Genomic DNA, 22448 nt, shown 5'->3' on the forward strand with positions numbered 1-22448 from the left:
CATAAATGATTTGGATGTGAGCATAAGAGGTACAGTTAGTAAGTTTGCATATAACACCAAAATTGGAGTTGTAGTGGACAGCAAGAGGATTACCTCAGATTACAACAGGATCTGGACCAGATGGGTCATTGGGCTGAGAAGTGGCAGATGGAGTTTAATTCAGATAAATGTAAGGTGCTGCATTTTGGGAAAGCAAATCTTCACAGAACTTATACACTTAATGGCAAGGTCCTAGGGAATGTTGCTGAACAAAGAGACCTTGGAGTGCAGGTTCATAGCTCCTTGAAAGTGGAGTCGCAGGTAGATAGGATAGTGAAGGCGGCGTTTGGTATGCTTTCTTTTATTGATAAGAGGATTGAGTACAGGAGTTGGGAGGTCATATTGCAGTGGTACAGGACATTGGTTAGGCCACTGTTGGAATATTGAATTCAATTCTGGTCTCCTTCCTATTGGAAAGATGTTGTGAAACTTGAAAGGGTTCAGAAAAGACTTACAAGGATGTTGCCAGGGTTGGAGGATTTGAGCTGTCAGGAGAGGCTGAACAAGCTAGGGCTGTTTTCCCTGGAGCATCGGAGGCTGAGGGGTGACCTTCTAGAGGTTTACAAAATTATGAGGGGGATGGGTAGGGTAAATAGACAAAATCTTTTCCCTGGGGTTGGGGAGTCCAGAACTAGGTGGCATAGGTTTAGGGCGAGAGGGGAAAGATATGAGAGAGACCTAAGGGGCAACTTTTTCTCACAGAAGATGGTACATGCATGGAATGAGCTGCCAGAGGAAGTAGTGGACGCTGGTACAATTGAAACATTTAAGAGGCATTTGGATGGGTATATGAATAGGAAGGGTTTGGAGGGATATGGGCCAGGTGCTGGCAGGTGGGACTAGATTGGGTTGGGATATCTGGTCGCAAAGATGGGTTGAACTGAAGGGTCTGTTTCCATGCTGTACATCTCTATGACTCTATGCCCTCTAGTTCTGGACTCCCCAACCCCAGGAAAATCACTTGTACTTCTGTAAGAAGTCTCATTGTTGTAGCATTTAGTTCAAGTAAAACTTGAATTCTTATTTGATGTGTGTCTGTTGACTCATGTTTAGTTCACATTGACTCTGATTTGTGTTGAAGTGAAAACCACAAAAACACTGCCCCCTCTGCACCATTAACACTATCAATATGGGTCTGGAACCAGATACTGGTGCCCACCCACCCACACACACTTGGTGCTGTAGTTGTCACTTTGCTCTGCTCTTAAGTGCAGCATTGAGCAGACTGATGGTCAGATCCATTTGTTTCTTCTTAAGAATACCACACTGCATGGTGTACTGACTGATGTTCCCTGATTGTCCAATTTGTAATGATTCTGACAATCTTCATGTTATGATTAGCAGTCACTTGTATATTAGTAAGTTACAAGCAGTCACTTGTAGTATCACTAGCAGTGACGTTATAGGCACTTCAAGTCCATGAGCAATGAGAGCACCCCCTAAAATTGTACAAGCACCAATGCAGTCATTGCTAGATGTCTCGTTAATGTCCTATGGGGCAGAAAATCTGCCACCCTTATCTTGAATAGCCTACATGTGACTCCAGACCCTTAAATGCCCTCCAAAATTGCCTAGCAAGCCATCCAGTTCAAGAGCAATTAGGAATAAGTAACAAATGGTATTGATGCCCACATCCAGAGATAGAATATAGAAAAGAAGGATATAATCCCATCTTTCTTTCAGAATGTTTTTTATGACTGCCGGCGCACACTCATTGCAAAACAATGTGTTCCCCTTGAGTATGGGAAGAGAGCCAGCTGTGGAGAGTGCAAGGTTAGACACAAAAGTAGACCTCATGTACTGAATCACCTGCAGAATACTTGGACCTTGTTTTTGAGAATATAGTTTCCTAAAGAAAGCTTTAAGATGGATAATTAAATATTTTAATGAACACTGAATATTTCTAGCTTGTGCTCTGGACATCGGCAGAAAAACATTGCTCTGTTTGCCTCTGTCATACTGGACAGCTCGGCTCGGGCAGTACGTAAAACAGGAATGGTGGCAAGAGGTTTCTAACATCCATGTCTCATACAAAAGACAGCAGCTTCAGTAATACAATGCTTCCTTGTAGTCTGGTTATAGCATTTGTTTCAGAGAACATCTCAGGTACTTGTGGATCGTTTCAGAGAACATCTCTGGAACACTCGCACCAACCAACCCCACTGCCTGATGGCTGAACACTTCAACTCCCCCTCCCACTCCGTCAAGGACAGGCAGGTCCTGGGTCTCCTCCATCGCCAAACTCATACCACAATGTCTGGAGGAAGAACGCCTCATGTTCCGCCTTAGGACCCTGCAACCACACAGGATCAATGTGGATTTCAACAGTTTCCTCATTCCCTCCCACCCCACATTATCCCTGTCACAAGCCACCAACTCAGCACCGCCCTCCTGACTTGTTCATCATCCTTCCCATCTAACCGCTCCACGCTCCTCTCCCACTCATCACCATTTCCTCACCTTCATCTAACTATCACTTTCTCAGATACCTTCCCCCCCAACCCCACCCCCCTCCCATTTATCTCTCAGCCCACCCCACAGCCCACAAGCCTCATTCCTGATGAAGGGTTTATGCACGATACATCGATTCTCCTGCTCCTCGGATGCTGCCTGACCTGCTGTGCTTTTCCAGCACTGCACTCTTAACACTGATCTCCAGCATCTGCAGTCCTCACTTTCTCCCATTTGCTACTACTTAAAGCAGACAAAATCAAGTAATTCTAATTAGCAGCATAAGGTCGGTATCAATGAGCAGTTGTAGCTGATTACAATTTTCAGGTTCCAAGTCAATCACTCAGAGTTCTTGTAGTGCAGTGACAGTGGCCCTACCCCTGAGCTAGAAGGTAGAGGACAAAGTCCCATCTGTTCCAGAGGTTTGTAGTAACATTTCTGAACAGGTAATAAAGTCAAAGACCCATACAGCATGTATGACTTTGGTCCAACTTGTTTACGCCAACCAAATTTCCAAACTAAACTAATCCTACCTACCTGCATTTGGCCCATATCCCTTCATACTTTTCCTATTCAGTTACTTATCCAAATGTCTTTTAAACATTGTAATTATACCTGCATCTATCATTTTATTTGGTAGTTCATTCCACACAGTAACTACGCTGTGTAAAAAAGTTGCCCTTATTTCCTTTTTACACCTTTCTTCTCTCACCTTAAAAATACGTCTCTTAGTTTTGAAATCCCCACCTTAGGGAAAAGATCTTTCCGATCAGCTTACCTATGCACATGATTTTATAAATCTCTACAAGGTCACTACTCAACATCCTATGCTCCAGTGAAAGAAGTCCCAGCCTATTTTTATTTCAAGCCCTCCATTTCCAAAAACATCCTGGTAAACCTTGTCTGCACCCTCGTCAATTTAATAATATTCTTCCTTTAACAGATCAAGCAGAACTGCCCACGATATTCCAGAAGAGGCATCCTGGACAACCTCAACATGACATCCCAAACCTATACTCAAAAGGTCTGAGCAATGAAGGCAAGTGTGCTAAATGCCATAACTATTCTGTCTACCCGTGATGCAAATTTTAAAGAATAATGTACCTGAACACCTAGGTTTCTCTGTTCTACAACACTATTAAAGACCCCACCCTTAACTGTATAAGTCCTGCCCTTGTATGTTTTACCAAAATACAATACCTCGCATTTATCCAAATTAAACTCCATCTGCCACACCTTAGTCCATTGGCCCAAATGATCAAGATCTCGCTGTAATCTTAGAAAAACCTTCTTCACAGTCTAGTATACCACCAGTTTTGGTATCATCTGCCAAGTTACTAATCATGCCTCCTATACTCTCATTCAAATCATTATATAAATGACAAACAAAAGTGCACCAAGTACTGATCCCTGTGGAACACCACCGGTCACAGGTCCCCAGCACAAAAAAACAGCCCACCACCACCCTCTGTCGCCTACTGTAAAACCAATTTTGTATGCAATTGGCAAGCTCACCCTGAATCCCATGTGATCTAACTTTACCAATTAGTCTATCATGCGGAACCTTAACAAGGTGAGAAAATATCCAGGTCAATCACTGGCCTTCCTTCTTTTTTCCAACCTGATACTAGTTGTAGCATCCAAATACCATAATAAAGTGTGACATCCAATCCATGATATCATGTGAGTGATGCATACCCTCATTATAAAAGATCTACAATTTCTGTACAGATCAAACTTCCAGTCACATTTAGACATCATACTTTTCTCCATCCATAATTTCAAAATCTTTTGAAAAAAACAAATGAAACCACTCATTTACAGACTACACAAGAACATGCCTAGCAACAGGGGACACCTAAGTTATACACTGCATATAGTTCCCAATTTACACCAGGATTTACACTTTAAGTAGTGAAAGAGGAAGTCAATCTGAACTCTGTCTAACCCAAACTTCTAGACTTTAAGAAAACAGAGTAATTATACCTTAAATAAACACATGGGCAGCAGAAGAATCCATTGAGCATATATAGTTTAACATTTCTGACATTATAACAACACAGCGTCTTACTGCAAGGAGCAACACAACCCATTATACTCCCAGCCAATTTGAAAATGGAAACACAGAAGTTTTACAATACACAAGGAGGCCATTTAGCCCAAATAGTCAAATGTATTTTAATGACAAGGGTGGGTTGAAATAAAAGGGCTTTTAAGGTATCAACAGTTAATATATTTATAATATTCAAAAGAAAGTCTTCCATTTACTCTTGCATTCTCATGTTCTTACTGATCCAATTGCACCTCCATACTTACAAGAAGTACTTGGCAGAGGTCGCGGTGTCTTCAGCCCCAGGTTGTCCACAATTGATGCTGGCACGTTGGTTGAGCTGGCACGTGTCCGCATCCCACTCTCCAGTGCACTTGTCTCTGAGTCAGATCCTCTCTCTGTATTGTGGTAATACTTTATGTGGTAATCTAGCAGCTTAGCTTTACGGAAAGCCTTGAAGCACCTGGGAAACCTACATTTGAACTTGTTGTGGTCAAGCTCGATGACCAGTTCTTTGGGAGCTAATGGATCCTCTGTTTTTTTGGGATTAGTCACTGAGACAAAGGCAAATAGAAAGGAAACATCACATTAAAATGGGGAAATAAATGAAAGAATATTTTAAAAATTCACACCCTCAAATAAATAAGATCTGTAAGTTCATTTGATCACAATAAAGTAAAATAATCTTTCCTCTTACATTTTTTTGAGCAATTAACATTTTCTGACCAACCTGTTTCGGTTGATGATAACCTTTGCGCTCAAACTAGTCTAGCCCAAGACATGACCTCTCCATCTCACCAAATCAGATCAGCTATGATCTTACTAAATGGCAGAGCAGGCTCGAGGGGCTGAATGGCCCACTCCTAGTCTGATTCTTATGTTCGTATGTGCGTATGTGTTTTAAAAAGCATTCTAAGCATATCAAAGATTTGGTTCTGCTTTCTTCTTAGAGATAGGATTTAGATTAGTTATGTACCAGTACTCAAGCACTACATCTTTTTCTGTCAAATTAATGTATACAAGTAGTAATGCCTCATCTTTTCTTGAGATTTCTTTAAATACATGGAGTGATTCCACTAAGTCCACGAAAATGCCTTATAAGTGTCCACGGTTCGGAGGGGTCTTGCCAGGCTAAATGTTGAGAAGACATTTACACAAGTGGCTGAATCTCAAACCAGGATACAGGGTTACAGAATAGGAGGCTCCAATTTTAAACTGACAGACAAAGAAATCCCATGTCTAGAAGATAGTGAATGTGCACAATTCTGTACCGCAGAGAGCTGTGGAGGCTACATCACTGAAAATATTTTGGGTGGGGTGGGGGGAATGTGGGTTGATAGGCTTTTAAAATATCAAAATGAGGGCTATGAGCAATTGGCATGAAGGAGGAATGGAACATAGGGTAGATCAGCCATGACAGGACAGGACAGGGCAGGGCAGGACAGGCAAGGCCTGGGTGGGGTACAAATGGCCTACACCTGCTCCCTTTCCTCATGTCCTTATTCAGAAATGGAATCCTACTACTATTTGGTTTGTTTTTACTTTTGAGTGGAATATATTTTCCTACAATTTGTTGAATATAAAAAAACTCTCATTGTTCTATATTCTTATATGCAAATGTTGATGCCCATGTTGGTTTCTCATGTTATATTGTCAGTTGCTCAAAACCAATTCCTCCAATCTGTAAACTTCACTTTTATCAAGCAAATGCTTATTTCTAACATTATTTTAAAGTTACTGTGCTACAATTTTCTATCAATATATAAAATGCTACATTGTGGTTACTACTGCTTAGATGTTCCCTAATGTATATTTCTTTGACCTGCTGTGCTTCATTCCCCATGGTCCAATAGTAAATCTAGTTTAAAAAAAGAGACTTAAAGGGTGCTTGTGGCACAATGGTAGTGTTCTTAGCTGTGGGCCTGAAGGCCGGGGTTCAAGTCCCATTTGCCCAGCGATGTGTCGAGATCTCTGAACAAGAAAAACATCTACTAAGGACCATAGACATTTCTTCCACTGGAGAGATACAATTGTCTAAAGGGCTCTTGTGGTGGAGAATCAGGAGGCTCAGGGCTCAATTTCCTCTACTCTTGAACAGGTTGATTAGAAAATTAAAAAAAAATTGAAAAAGCATCAGCAACAAACATAGCATGAGAAGAGGGTGCTACTTGATTAGATCTGCTTACTCTGAGAATTAAGACTAACAGTTAAATGCATCTCCATGTGAACAATGGCCCAGTCACAATCAGACATTTCTATCCTATTAAGTGAAAGAAAAAAATTGGAGTGAGTGTCATCCTCAGCAACTCCTAAAAATACCTCTCAACAACAATCAGGGAACAGCTGATTGCACAAAGAACAGAGTAAATCTGAATTTTTCTCACTCTAAATGGTGCAAACACTCGGACAAATGAAGTTTTTCAACATTAAGATTGGTAGGTTTCTGTTAGGTTAGTTGTATATGTCAGAGATCTACAGCACTGAAAAGGCGCTTCATCCCATTCGGTCTATGCTGGCCAAAAACAAACATCCAACTATTATAAGCCCATCTTCCAGCACTCGGCAATGCCTTGCCATCACAAGTGTACATAATCTTATATATTTCAATCATGAATGGAACAAGTAGGTAAAAGGAGTTAGAAGTTGGCCACTGTCTAAAGGAAAGTATAGCAGTCTCAAGGCCTAAATGCCCTATTCTTATTTCAATGTAAATTGAAGAATGGCAAAAGAAAGAGCATTGTAAAATATCCTCTGTCATCTTGTGGCTAGCATTCACACAGGAGGTTTGAATAAATGAATCAACTACACTGAACTCACTGACATACAGCCAAGTCCAAGGTTTCTATAACTGACAACGTGCCCTCTCCAGTGAAGAGCCCTGGATCATAAGGCTAGATGGAAGGAGACATATGTACATGCTGCCAGGAATAGGACCACTGATGCCTCTGAATTTTGCCACCATAGCTTGAAACTGACAAGGTCAATCTTAGCACCTCGACCAACAATTTAGTGAGTTCTTTTCATATAGTATAGATCCATAAGATCATTTGATATAAGAGCGTAATTAGACTATTTGGCCCAACGAGTCAGCTCCACCTTTCGATTAGATTTCTCAACCCATTGTCCTGGCTTTGCCCTGTAACCTTTGATTCTCTTCCTAGTCAAGAATTTACCTGTCTTAAATACAGCTATAGCTTCCATAGCCCTCTGTGACAGCAAGATCCCCATCCTCTAGCTGAAGAAATTCCTCCTCACCTTTAATAGTACAGTGTCCAGGTAGTATCCGAGCTGTGCAAAGTCAACGAGTTGCATGAGCTTCATCTTTAAACATTTTCTGCACCAAAAGTATTTTATTTTGTCTTTGTGAATTGGGAAAGTCGGTCATCAACACCAGCCAATTTTGACTTCTAAATGTATTAACCTGGGCAGACCATTGTGCACTCAAAGGAACTGAACAGATTCCCCAGTTACGGGTGCTCTTAACAGAGTCCAGAAGCCTCCCTGCTGAGAGTCAAGATTTTCTGTCTTAAATCATTAACAAACATAAATATATAAGTGGGGAAAACATGTATTTCAACTTAAGATAATTCTGCTGAAAAATGACTGTTTTTCAAAAACTGACATTAAGGGCCTTCATATGTATCTGGAGGCATATTCCAGAGAAGATCAGACAAATGGTTAGATTTTGCCCCAGCTGAGCAGTTTCCAGTGAGATATCTTGAATCCCTAATTAACCAAACATGGGATGCTAAGGTATTCAACTTCAAACCTTTCCTCAAAGTTTGCAATCTTCACAATAAACACCAGGTACAAAGGATATGGAGGGCCTCTAGATCACAGAGCTCTCGGAGTTTTATTTTGACTTAAAAATATAAAACAGAAACGGAATGATACTGTTCAAAGCAAACCCAGCTGGATCAATGAAGACAAAACAAACACGGGACATTTTAAGTAGCATACTTAGAGGGGCACAATTTGGGAAGTTAGAATAAAAAAACTATTGAGCCATTTATGTTTCTGTAAGGAAGAACTCATTGGGGTCAGATGGATGCATGGGACACATTAGTCTTGTGGACTTGCATGGAAATTTTAAAATGTGCTCTACACAATGCACAAAAAGCATTGACAGGTACGAGACTTAAAGGGTTACATTACAGAAAGAGATGGAGTAATCTTGGCTTGTGGCTCCCCCAAGTATAAAAAGGTGTTTAAAATATTTAATAGGATAGAAACAGAGAGACTATTTCCTCTAGTGTGGGAAATCAAGAACAAATGAACGTAATGTAGAATTGGTGCAAGACCATTCAGGAGCAAAATCAGAAGGATTCCTTTCACATAAAAGATTACCCAATTCTGAAACTTTATCTCCTCGCTAAATAAAAAGGATGAAGATTCTGGGAATAATTGGAGTTTTCAGAACAGATTTTTATATTAGGTCAAGGCATCCTGAGAAATAGAGTTATGATGGAAAAATGAAGTTCAGATGCACATTGGTCATGATCTAATTGAATGACAAAACAGGTTCAAGGGGCTGAATGGTCTATTCCTGTATCTAAGTTCCTAACGAGGGCAGTTTTATCATCAGGATAAGCTGCAAAAAATATTTTTCAAGACATAAAATAAATACGAAATGAAATAAAGTCTTCTCTTTACCTCAACCCTTCTCCACTCCCAGAAATATTTAAATACCTTACAATTTAAATTTCTAGTTGTAGAATAGCACCTAGCATTTTTATCCAAATACTCTTTCCTTGTGCTAGTTTACTGTCAATGGTTCTGAAACCATAACGCTACATTAAGACAAAAAAGGAAAGCCCAAATTATGTCAAAACTGCAGAGTTTCCCTTAAATCTAGGGACTTTCCTCAATTCGTTTGCCCAGTCAGTAGCTGAGCACTTTAACTAGGAAATAAACAGACTCAATTGCCTGAGTTGGAGGAGACAGATGAAGATGATTAAACCTGATCAACATTTACAGCTCTCCCCTAACATGCAAGCTTGGCCATGCTGAGAACAAAATCAGAGGCAGATAGCTTCCCAACTCTTGTCCACGGCTAACTCAATGAGGTATTAGCAGACTGAGAACCCAATATAAACATCTATAAAAAGGACAAGCAGGGTTGGAGGAGATAAGTGGGGACCAGTTATAATAAACAGAAGTAGTGATTTGCAATAATAGATTTCCTGCATTATAATTTATTTTAAATGTCTGATCTGCATTAATATATCTTTCACACCATGAAGTGTAGAATGCAGTGAAGTATTTTATTTATCTTCCGTAGAAAGAAAATTTACACAATGCTTGGTATCACGCATCACTAAATACATCAGCACAAGGATAAAACATTTTAAAATAATTCAATACCATGCATATAAACTACACTGTAAAAGGCATCTCATTATATTGCATTGCAAAATTCCCTATAACTAAATGGAACCACTCTGGCTTTAGGCTTTTAAGTCTGCTTTATGATTTCAGTTCATCAACATTCAGACTATTATGGGCATGCAAAGCTCCTCATTCAATTTTCCTCAGCATCTACGTGACCATTAATGCCCAAAATTTGATCTATTGGCTATATATTTTGTTAGGCACTGTTCACACGTGAACCCCGACAGAAAAGGTAAAGGTAAAAGTGCCATAGGCCTACCAAACTATACAGCTGCTGTCTTATTAGAGAGAGGTGACTGATGATAGTTAAACTGGAGCAGCAGCGCGAGGGAAGAGGTTGAGGAGAGTCATTCATGGTGACATCAGCTGATACAGGAATTGAATCCACGGCATTACTCTACTTCCAGCCAATTGAGTTAACCAACCCCTGACATATCTGCCCAGAGAAAATCAACAGGCGATGGAATAATTTAGGTGTATCAGCCATATATTGCTCTCCCTTCTAAAACTTGTGCATATACAAAAGTTTTTTGATCCTGGGCCAGGACCAACCAAACAGATTTAAATACTTTATGAATTTTATCCCACCCATCAACACCACCCTGAAGCCGCCACACACAACTCATTCACTAGCAGGAACTAATACCAACCTGATGATGAGGAAGCCACACTCACATCAGTTATTATTTTAGAATGAGGTTTCACTGTTTGCTCTTTTCCAGGGAATTGAAGAGAAGAAACAGATGCTGAGGTCTTGTGCCTGGAATGCTGGGAGAGGTCAAGAGGCACCAAGTCACTGATCTCAAAGGAATTGGATTCTCTAGGCAACTGGTAACCATCAGAATCTGAACCAAAACAGAAACAGCACAAATGAATGATGATGTAAGTTTCCCAGCATAATGTTCATGTAGTACAGTACTAAAGTAAGCTTTGCAAATTGATCATTGTGTTTTCAAAAATTCTATAAGTACGGCTACCTAAAAATAAAACACCACTCCAAATATATTTTGTATCAAGTAATAAACAACTATATAAATGTAAGTATTATTAGTATAATCTACAATAGTCAAGTAAGTAGAGGCACCATTGCACAACATACAGCACCTCATCAGCTTACACAGCTTAATAGACCAAGAGTTAAAAGTACGCAAGTCTGAATCTATACTCAAGAGAGAAATCTGCAGCTGAGTGATAAAAGCCAACACTGAAATTTAACACATGGAAAAAAAAAACAAAATACACGAAATATAGAGTCAGCATCTGGGAATTTTAAAAAACCCCACATGTTAGCAATTCAAGCAGACTACTCCAACAAATTGTTTCATTTGAATCACTATCATTTATACACTGACCATGCCAAATGTTTCCAGTATTTTCTATTTATTATTCTAATTTTCCAACAATTTAGTTTTCCCTTTAACAAACTCCTAACATTGACACCAAACGTTCAGTTGGTGCAACAGAATGTTATTCTGAACCTAATGAATATCTTCAGAAAAACATGTCAATCCAGCTGAGATGAATAATCAGGCTGTAAATGTGAAGGATTTAAATAGCAAAAAGCATTTTTGAAATGAAAATCAGCCCAATTCATCCGACAATCCAATGGAATTTGGGTCAACCTTCCGAGTACTATAATGACATTGAAGGATTGAATATAAGAAGCTCAGTTTCCTCTTGCACGCCCACATTTCTTTTCTACGATGCTTCTAATACCACTATAAAACCAAATTAATCTCGGACAGGAATTTTACTTCTATATCTGAAAGACATTGAAGTTTGCATTGGACAAGATAGTCTTTTTATTTTCTGGTGCCATCTGCATATCATTGGCTGCAAAACACTTTAGGACATACTGAGGATTTAGAAGAGGATATATAAATGAAATTTATTTTGTTGTTTTTGCTACTCCTAAATTAATTACATTACATTACATTACAGTGTGGAAACAGGCCCTTCGGCCCAACAAGTCCACACCGACCCGCCGAAGCGCAACCCACCCATACATTTAACCCTTACCTAACACTACGGGCAAATTAGTATGGCCAATTCACCTGACCTGCACATCTTTGAACTGTGGGAGGAAACCGGAGCACCCGGAGGAAACCCACGCAGACACGGGGAGAATGTGCAAACTCCACACAGTCAGTCGCCTGAGTCGGGAATTGAACCCGGGTCTACAGGCGCTGTGAGGCAGCAGTGCTAACCACTGGGCCACCGTGCTGCCCACGGTGTTATGTTGATTACCCTAACATATGTCAGGGTCATCAATGTTATTGATGACCCTGACATATTGGATTTCCTTACTTTCTTCAGCATTTCTTGCTTCTACATGATCTAGACTTTTAAAATTTCACGTTTGGTGCCAATTGACTTCTGAATGCTTTATCTGCTTTTCACTTCATGCATGCTTCTCAAGTTGAAAGAATAGTGCATGTCAGCCACACGGGAGAATTCCCTCAACATTATTGTGTAGTCTGTGAATTCTAAGAGTAAAACTATATCCATACACAGACAACAAAGCACATTAGGTATCTAGCAAAAGGTTAAATATTACAAAATAAAAGAATAAAAATAAAATTTCCATACCATTGCTTCAAAGAAATGAGCATTCTTAAATTAAAGAAATGCTCTCGTCTGATTTTACTTAAAACATTTTAGGTAAAACATTTCCCAATGCCTGAGTTCTTGTGCAATTACGTGTTGGTTCGCATTTGCGATCACCTGACTCACACTGCAGTTTGACAAAAAATTTCCCTTCAATGTAAACGTTCAGCACAAAACTGAAAATATCATCCTTTGGAACAAGTACAGTCAATTCCAAAATTTTGCATTCCTCCATGAGTGTACCTTAACCTCTCAAGTGACTTTGTATATCAGTACAATTCTAACAAAGGCTCTCACCTGAAATAATCATCTCTTTCAGGGCTGACTTACTTACTGCTACAGACTTCTACCATTCTGTTATAATTTTAGATTTCTATTTTTTTTTAAATAACTTTGCTTTAAATAGCGGTTTTATGACAATTGAATCAGAACTATTGCAAAAAATGTTGTATACCTAAACATAATGATTCAGTGTTTATTAAAATGCTGTTTAATTACTTGCATTCTCATTTGCTTTTGCTGGAATTCTAGTATCTGGTGTAGCACAAGCAAAGCATCATATGAAGCTACCCTAAATTGTAAGTGGAATAAACTATGTACAATGGCATAACTAAAGCTGAACCAGACATATTTAGGGTAGTTTCCGCAGTGAGAAAATCTGACCCCTGCTCCATGCGGTTTTGAAGACACTGGCCCAAACTGGATCATGAATGCACTCGGACTTGACCATAACTGGCCAGTCACTACAAGGTATTTAAGGGGCAGTTTAGCCCCTGGCCTTACTCAACATCCCGAAGAGTGCTTCCCAACAAATGTAACTGGATGAGAACCAAAACCAGGATGCAGGCTGATTTGTTCTCCCCTCAACAAAGTATTCCAACAAAGTGCTATCACACTGCTACCTAGGTCAAAATTAGCTTGCTCAACAGGTCAGCTCAGTGCATGCACCCATTATGTTATTGGGCAAACCTATGTGGAGTTAATGTTGATACAGCAGAGGTGAAGCATCTTGATTTTTTTTTTTTAAAAAGATCGAGAAATTTAAGAACCATACATGGTAAACTAATTATTTTCACAGACAATGAATCACATGTGAAGTGTAAAACAACTGTCAACAAGGCAAATGTCATTGATTAACTGGAAAGATTTTTGGATATCTTGGAGATAAGTACAATATAAACACAAGTTTGTTTCTTCTCAACACATCGGTGCCTGCCAACAAACGTTTGTAACCTATAAAGAATTACAAAAAACATCAACTTTAGCTGTTTTAACCATGAATGAAAACCACAAACATCTTTTCTAGTAACTAGGTTCACGCTCTACTGGCAGTTCTTTCTTGATGTCACCCGAAACTTAAGAAATATCAAGGGAGTTGGATGATATTACAAATCAAGGTGGGAAGAGAGGGGAACTGAAGAAATATACAATTTATCATACTTTAAGATTAATTAAGTTTTTGCTCATTATACAGGGCAATATCTTTACTTTCTGAAGTCTATAGTGTACGAATTTGAGCATGCATAGTCCATAACCATCGTAGCTATTCATTGCTAGTTTTGTCAGAAACACAGCCAGCTTTACCAGGACTTGTTCTCCAACAACTCCTCAATCACACGAGAAAGCATAGATGATTATCCTAATCTCCTTTCTCTACTACATCTCCAAACACTCGCATCCCCACCATATCTTAAAAGCTCAAGGAGCTAAAAGTTTCTTTTTAAATCACTAGAGACCATAGAGGGAGAGAGTAAACGCCAGCAGCAAGGAGGATGAATCGTAACATTGGTTGCTTGAGTGAATTGTTATGCTGCTCTACGTATCTGCTCAGCAGGTTTTCCTTATCCCGACAATGCCAACCCCTCCTATAGACTTCCTGAACTATATCTGAAATGTGAAGCCACCTCTGAGCTGATACTTAAAGTACATCTCCTGTATCCACAATCACATACAAACTAAAACCATCCAACTTCACTCCTAACACAGCTTGTGGTCATCCCTCCCAATGTTTACTTCTCTAGCTTGGAATCAGTATTCCTCAAGCTTCTTTGAAATATTTTGAGTTTTATCTTGACAGCGCAATGTGGTTATGTAGCTTAATCATCTCATTGGTATAACTACTTTCTCTGGCCTCAAATGGAACTTGCACATTTTCTACACTAGTAAAGATAGCCCTAAAGTTTCTTTTGTCCAAGTCAAACACATTTTCCCCAGCAACCCCACCTATGACATCTTTCCCACAACCCAACCTTCCATAGTATACTTGCTCTCATACCAAGGGGCGTTTCCAGTATCATCTTCCTAATCAACAAAACACAAAAAAATCTTGATAATTTCCCGTTAAACATTAGCCCTGCCCAACTGCCATCTTTCAGTTATGCGTTAAAATACTATTATGGTTAGTATTCTTAAAATCTTTCTCCAAATGGTCCTCCTCCAGCATATCCTCTCCATTTCATAGGTCTGGTCTCTCACTCGTCTTCCTAATGAAAAGCAATTAAAACCAAGTTTGAAATCTTCAAATCTAGTATTCAAACTAATATAAGTTAGTTTCCCTTGGTTTCAACAGTGCTGCTTTTTGCATGGTGTGCCATAGTCATTCAACCAGATTTCAGAACTTTAGGAAAACTTGCAATGCAATGTAAAATTTCGAGAAGACATTTTCAGCAAAGGAAAAAGTAGGCAAGTCTAGTTACCAGAAGTCCAAAACAAAGAGCTCAAAAAGATAATGTTCATCTGATTCTTAAAGAATAATTTAATTTTAAACACTCTATACAATAAATGCTGGCCCAGCCAGCATCACCTATGAGCGAAAAGTTTAAAAAAAACATGAAACTCAAAAGGTTGGGAATGTTTCTGTAACTTTACAATGTTAAAAAAACTGATGATGCTGCAGTTCCTGTTGGATAGTTCAACTAAAACTTTTGGTCACACCATGAAAGATGGAAACCACCTTGTGTCAGAATCAGAAATCTAACAACAGAAAACACCCACATGATACTCAGACGGAGTCTGAAAAAGAAAGCAAACTTATAGATGCCACAAAACAAATTTAAAGCTAACTAATTAAAAAAAAACACATTTTGTTATGGCTTAGAGATTCAATGACCTTTTGATCTGATTACAGCCAATATCTTATCTCAGAGTGCTATGCAAAGCTCTTGCCCCAGCCCCACTTTGAGAGAGTGATGGCATTGTGTTTGTGCATGCCACCAATTAAGGCAGGGAAAAAACAAAGATTTCTCTTAAAGTGAACTGAATTTTACCAGTCCTTTAGAAAAGCCTCATTATGTTTATCACAAAAGTTAGTTTTAATCAGTGATAGAACATTACAACAGATGTAAAGGATGTACACAATGGTATCTTCATACTTGACATAACATTACTCATGCTATTAATCACAAGTAAAAGGAATGTTGGATTTTTCAAACTTTTACAAGATTCTCTGAGTTTTTCCAGGAAAGTCTGAACAGCGTCTAATATTCCTTACTGATTCTAAACTTGTATAGAAGAGATCTTCAGATGTGTCAGGCAGCATGTTTAGAACATTGGTACAGTGATTTAGATTTGGTGGCACCAGTTCCAAGAGGTTGAACAGCATGAATGTAGCAGATTACACTATATGACTGTATGTAATTTAAATGAGTTGTTCAAGCAAAAATGCTATAAGAATGTGTAAATCATGATAGGTTTCACTTGTGGAATCAGTATGTGGGGAGGGCAGAGGGAATTCTTCATTCCTATATGCTCTTAAACATAGGCACAATTCCCATAATCCCAATGGGTGCCCACCTGCAGAGGCTACACTAATTTATAATCAATTTAAAATCCCAATTGTTTTACCACTACACTTCCAATGACAAAACATTCCTCTTGAAAGAGAGAGGGGCAAAAATAAGTCACAATGGGGGAGCAGACATTTTAGAGATCAAGAACCCTGATGTTGAAGCCATCCTTGTGACTGCCAGTATTGCATCCCAAGTTTTGTCTTTTGAAATTTAGGCATTAGATAGAAACCTTTGAGCATGTGTTATACTTTTTGTGTTGTAACTGTTAAATAGATGAGGAAAACCTTAAGTTTTTAAACCAACAAAAAAAGACAACAGCAAGAGTTCTGCAATCCAACATAGTCATAACTTTTATTTTTTTCCTTTGTTTAGCAAGACAGTATTTTCCTCTTTTACAAAAAAAGTATAGCAGAAAAGTAATTAAAGTTTATCAAAATTCTTCATGAGGTAGTGCACTTGGCAACAAGGCCCCCTACACTACACACACTTGGTCCCGATGCACAGATCCAGCAGTTTTGTTTCAGTAAATCATAACACTACCTCGTGATGGATTTTTTGAAAAATTGCTTTAGAAAAGATGTACAACACATTGAAATAAGTTCCTTGACAAAACAACTTCCTCTTCTGCCACTAATATGATCAATAGCTTACATTGACTTGACGTCAAAGACATCATGCGACTTATAGCCTTCACGCACCGACATCAAATGGCACGACTGTAACATTGCTCAACAACATCAGAAGAGTACATTCAATTCAGGTAAATACCAATGGCATTGAGTGAGTTACAAGGCAGTTACACCAATCATAGGCTTCAGATCAGGGTTCATACTAGGAATTTTACTCTTTTTTCAAAAGAGGAAAACAACTTATCTTTAATTCCCTCAAAGAGAAAAAAAAGCCTTTGGTCATTAATAATCTTTTCATCAAAAGTTCCATCTTGTTTTCTCCCTTTCTCTACACATTTCATGTTCTATTTAGCTTAAAATAATATGTCAACTAAAAATGTCACCATGGTACAGTGTATGGATTCAGCCTAGAAGGAAGCAAGAGGTATGGGAAAAAGTAACAATTTTGAAACAAATCCAGTGTCCCAATCAAGCATCTCTCAGTATCAAGAGCAACAAGGACATGACTAACACAAAACTAAGAAACCATGCTAGGCGCAGAAGCTGAAGAACCTAAAAGGAACAAGGAGAAAGGTTAAAGTTTCAAATAAAAAGGGATTTAATTTTAAAAGTGTAAACACAAACAGAAGACTCCACCCTAAGCACTTTTGGGTAGTAATAATTAAAAACAGCAATCCTGGTTCATGTTATGAGTTGTGGAAGTATTCTTCCAGCTCACTCCAATCAATTGTAGTCTCATCTAGCAGCTGTTCTATTTTCAATATTGAAAATGGTACAGCTGTTTCTTTGGGAGGGAGAAAAGAGAGGAATAGCAAAAAAAAGGCCATGTTAGTTACAATATGATTTTTAAAATCAATTCCTTAGTTAATAAACAGCTGAAGAATTCATATTGATGTACAATCTTGTTAGTATTTATGTCAGCTCCAGGATCAAATTGGTGCTGTTCTTGGTTAATGATCAAATCAACACCTGCTTGGTAGAGTTTACATGTTTGGCCCAGACTTTGATCAGTCACTCAATTAGCAAGAAAAAAGTACTTCCAAAATATCTCAAAATAGCAAGATGGAGAAGTGCACCCTTTGATATTTTACTATTTTAGACATGCCAACAAAGTACACTACCTAAGTCAGATACTGCCACTTGCTCAGATTACAGCCAATTAAAAAACTTCAAAATTCAATGATTTGAGACTATTGACTCCCTGGTGTTTTTTTTTATATCACCAGAGCTTCTGTATCACAAATAATCACAACACAGCAAGACTACTTTAAATAAACAATCAAGAGCTCCTAATGATCATGAGAAAGTGTTGTGCTCCAAAATACTTCCACTCAATACTTCAGCTCCAGTGCAGCTATACCGCTGAGCACATTTTCTTCAACATAATTTCACAGCCAGACTAATGTCACTTATACTCCACCCTCCCTGCCATTTCATTAAAAAAATATATATTCAAGATATAAAATTTTAAAAGTATTCTCAGAACAGTAACCGCAGCATGAGCAGAATGTATGTCAGGCTTCCAAGTGATATAGTATTTATCCAAAATACAATGGGTTTGATTGAGTAACGCATGTGCACCTTGATCATCCTGTGCACTTTTATTTGGTTTAAGAGAAATCCCTGATGGATAAATACTATATCCAATGGAACTCAGATGTTCACCTATTAGGTAGTTAATTTCATTCTCACCCTCTGGTATGTTGCTGTCTGTCAGATTATTGGATTTGCACGACTGTCCTGTCAAAGCAGTGGATGGAGAGGGTAAATACTCTTGGTCAGTGGGACCATCAATCCCTGCAGCATTTGCTAATCGTGCAGAGCGTCTCCTACGTTTGGATTTTTCTAACCAGGTGATCGGACTGCTGGGCTGAGAAGGGCCTTAGGGAAGAAGAGATGCTCAATTAGCCTTGTTTAAAAAAATAATAGTTTTGGTGTTTTGTTGTGGTAGCCTATTTTAATGTTAGCTTTTGATAGTACTATGCAATATAATGAAGGAAACAGTTATTTTGTACTCCTTTCAATTCATGCTGTTTTTAATGGAACTTATCATAAAATGGTTCGGATGGACGATAAGCTGGTTGTGTCAGGTTGACCACCAAAGAAAATTTACTTTAGCTGAGCGTTTATTTGTAAAAAGCAGTCACATTGAGATTGATGTAAAATTCAAAAGTTAAGAAATCAGACTTGTTTTTAATGAATGAATTCTTGGAATTAAAGTCAGGCTTCTATTTACATCAGCTGTGAGCATTTAAGTTGAGCGTGTTTTTCTTTTAACCTTAGTAGGAACCATGATCTCAGCATCTATGGTGCAGCCTAACCCATGAGCAGTAAAGTGGAGGAACTTGCATGCATCACATCACTTACTAAAATTACGGAAAAAAATCGAAAGGAAAGGTTTACGTAACTAAACATGCTGACATACCTGAAAATACCAGTTTACATGTGGTTTTCAAAAAAAAATCTTCATAATTCTTTCAACACAATTAACAGCCACAACTAGAAGCTAAGTAGCTTTTTGTTTAAAACCCCTCTAGGCAAGACTCACTAAGCAACGCACTAACCAGTCTGAGGGATATCTGAAGGTGGTGGTGGGGGTAATGTCTGAGGAAATTCTACATTGTGCAACTCCTTGCCCTGAGGTACAGTTGGGAGAGGAGAAGGATCTGAAGCCTTTATATTCCCAGATGGCTCCTCAGGCTTTGTTTTACGTGTTCGGAGTTTGGTTGAGTGTGGAGATGAAAAAAATGGATCACTTTTTTGATTCAGAGTACAGGAATCTTCACTGCTCACTTCAGTCTTCAGCTGGTCAGTGGTATAAGAAGGTGACAACTAGATAAAAGTAAAAGCGAACAATTAATATACTGATAATCTACTAGGATTAGTATTTACAGTATTCATGCCCAAGTCAGTGTCAGTTTTATAATCAAAAGCAGCAAATCAAGTTAAACATTTAATTCTAAACATATCATAATACAAATTTTAAAATGTGTCGTGATTCCATACATGTTATAAAATGACTAATTGTCCCACTTCTACAACAGCATTAACAATGAACACTTGAACAATAAAGTTACAGATTGATTAAAACAGTATCTCAAGAAACCCTTCTACATTAATGTTAGTATTACAAAGTATAAAACCTTTACATTATGGAAATAAAATTGTAAATTTGGTTGAACACAAGTTAATTTTATGCTTCTAAATGACTGTCTTATTTGTGTCTCGAATTTCTCAAATCCAATTAACAAATTTCAGTTCTATGACAAGCAAATGCCTCAATCGAGAATGTAAAGAAATGTTCTGAATTCCATTTAGACCAGTCTGGATTTCACTACATATTGTGAGAGACCACATTTTTCTTCTTTGGAATGATAAAACAAATGAAAGCTGGACTGCTATAGCTGAAATAACGATTTTCAAGTTGCAAAACTTTCATGTGCTGCATATTTTCTTTGAGTTGTGCAATACAATGCATTTTGAAGAAGTGAGGTGAACAATTTAGGCCACCAAGTATTTTGAGTTCAGAAAATTTGGCCTAACAACACCTCTGTGATTGGCTGAATTATAGAACGTTAAGACTGTGAATGCCACAGTGCAGAAAGCAAAACATCCAGAACCTGCAATCAAAGCACCCACCACTTTCTCGCTCTATGCAGGAATGACAGAAAAATTAAGGATGTGATAAATAAAGAAGACAAGATAAAGTCTAGTCCACCTGATCAACTATCGAAATTTAAGAAATCACCATCATCCTATAGACAAAAGTATGTCATCATTGCTAAAATCAAAACAAAGTAATTTTTCACATTGCCGTCTAGACTTTTGATTTTTATAATTTTGTTCAGCCTGTCTATATTATGTTTACACTCATTGTAAAAGTGTTAAATCCATCTGTCTCAATTGTGATTATATGGGCATTGAGGGGTTTAAAGGAGTAGACATCTCTTTCCTGTCTTTTGTTAAAATTAAATGTGCTAAAGTAAATAGAGTTGCTTTACTGCTAATTATCTTAGTCTTTTTCTCTACTTCTATCCCAGCTCTTGATTTTTTGGGATAAGACTCATTGCTGGCAGCGTGCTCAGCCAGTCACTTATGCATTCTTCAAGTCAAACCTACGCAGTGTTTTGTCAGAGAACTTGTTCAAATTTGGAAGATCTCTCAAAGTGCACCAAATTCAGTTCTCTGTCATTGCTCATGCTCCAAAGTAGGCCACAGGAAAGTGATCAAAATGAGGAAACTTGACTGCTGTTTCTGACAGAGTCAAACATCATTATGGTCTAACATAATATCGAACTACATTTCCTATTAAAACTGCTCATCAAAAATACAGATCACGGATCAATCCCAAATCCTACATGACAATGCTAAACTAGATGTCTTTAAAAACTAAAATTATAGCTTCCTTTATTTCCTTTTCCTTTCTATTTTGACCCCTTATTATTGAATCCTCACTTACTTCTTGCAGGACTGCAAGATGGCACACCGAATCTGTGGATTTTGGATATCAGGCCTATCGGTCAGACACCTCAACAAATGACTGATCAAAATCAAACAATTTGCTGCAATCAGCACCTTTTTTCTACCTCTATCAAAAACTGTGGTGATCGATTGAAATTTCGTATCCTTGCTTTTGTCCTGATAACTGCAAGACCAAAAGCTTAGGCAATATTCAGAAAGCATTTATGCAAATACACAACTATTACAAAATCTTACACAGTTTTATTACAACTAGAAAATAATAATTTATTTGTCATAAAATCATTAATTAACCTTTAGCATTTTTCCAGCTCCAAGCTTGCATTATCTGAACAAAATTGAAGGCATCTCCTAGAATGAACCAAGCTACTGTACACAGCATTGTCACTTAGCTTTGTGTCTCACGTATTCCAAGATAGGGATTGCAGTGCTAGCAAGATGCCAGGTACACAGGCCACAAGTTCCAATAGCTCAATGTATCAAACAACATATCCAGTTGAACATTCACAGTGGGCAACACGCCAGTTGTGCACAACCAGCCCACACTTGCAAGCAGTAGAAAGGTATGCCTACAATGAGATGTGACTCTGCTACTGGACATAATTTATTAATTGACATAAATTGTTCTGACAGTTGCATGCTGTAAACCAAATCACAGAATCCAGAGTGTGCAAACAGGCCATGTGGCCCAACAGGTGCACACTGACCCTCTGAAGAGAACCCACCCACACCCATTGCCCTATTACTCTACATTTACCCCTGACTAATGCACCTAACCTACATTCTGGGTAATCCAAGATGGAGGACAGGAAAAATTTCTTAACAGCTGCTCCTTTTTTGAGGTATTTTAGGTGCTGGAGGGGTTTTCCTCTAATTCCAGGAGTAGCAATTACTGTTTTATATGCTGTAGCATTGTTTTGGAACTTTTGGGGGAAAAAAAAGTCAAAACAGCAGCAGTTTTAAAAGAGAAGAACACACAAAGGAAGCACATGGCGAGGTCATTGCGGGAGAGGG

The 22448-nt window shown here is 38.4% G+C and overlaps 1 protein-coding gene across 4 annotated transcripts in view; it reads right to left on the reverse strand.

The window, feature by feature from the left end:
- Positions 1–22448, reverse strand: part of phf20l1 (PHD finger protein 20 like 1) — a 129791-nt gene that overhangs the window by 49274 nt on the left and 58069 nt on the right. For 3 of the 4 annotated variants that reach the window (XM_043687888.1, XM_043687886.1, XM_043687887.1), the window contains exons 10-13: positions 19520–19787; positions 18648–18836; positions 10582–10776; positions 4807–5094 (exon numbers count right to left, since the gene is read on the reverse strand). In XM_043687888.1, coding sequence (XP_043543823.1) covers positions 4807–5094; positions 10582–10776; positions 18648–18836; positions 19520–19787 — 940 coding nt within the window. The remainder of the gene's footprint in view (positions 1–4806; positions 5095–10581; positions 10777–18647; positions 18837–19519; positions 19788–22448) is intronic. The other variant, XM_043687889.1, reaches the window with a different exon arrangement.

This window comes from Chiloscyllium plagiosum, chromosome 4 (assembly GCF_004010195.1).
Source record: "Chiloscyllium plagiosum isolate BGI_BamShark_2017 chromosome 4, ASM401019v2, whole genome shotgun sequence".
In the NCBI taxonomy this organism is placed as follows: Eukaryota; Metazoa; Chordata; class Chondrichthyes; order Orectolobiformes; family Hemiscylliidae; genus Chiloscyllium; species Chiloscyllium plagiosum.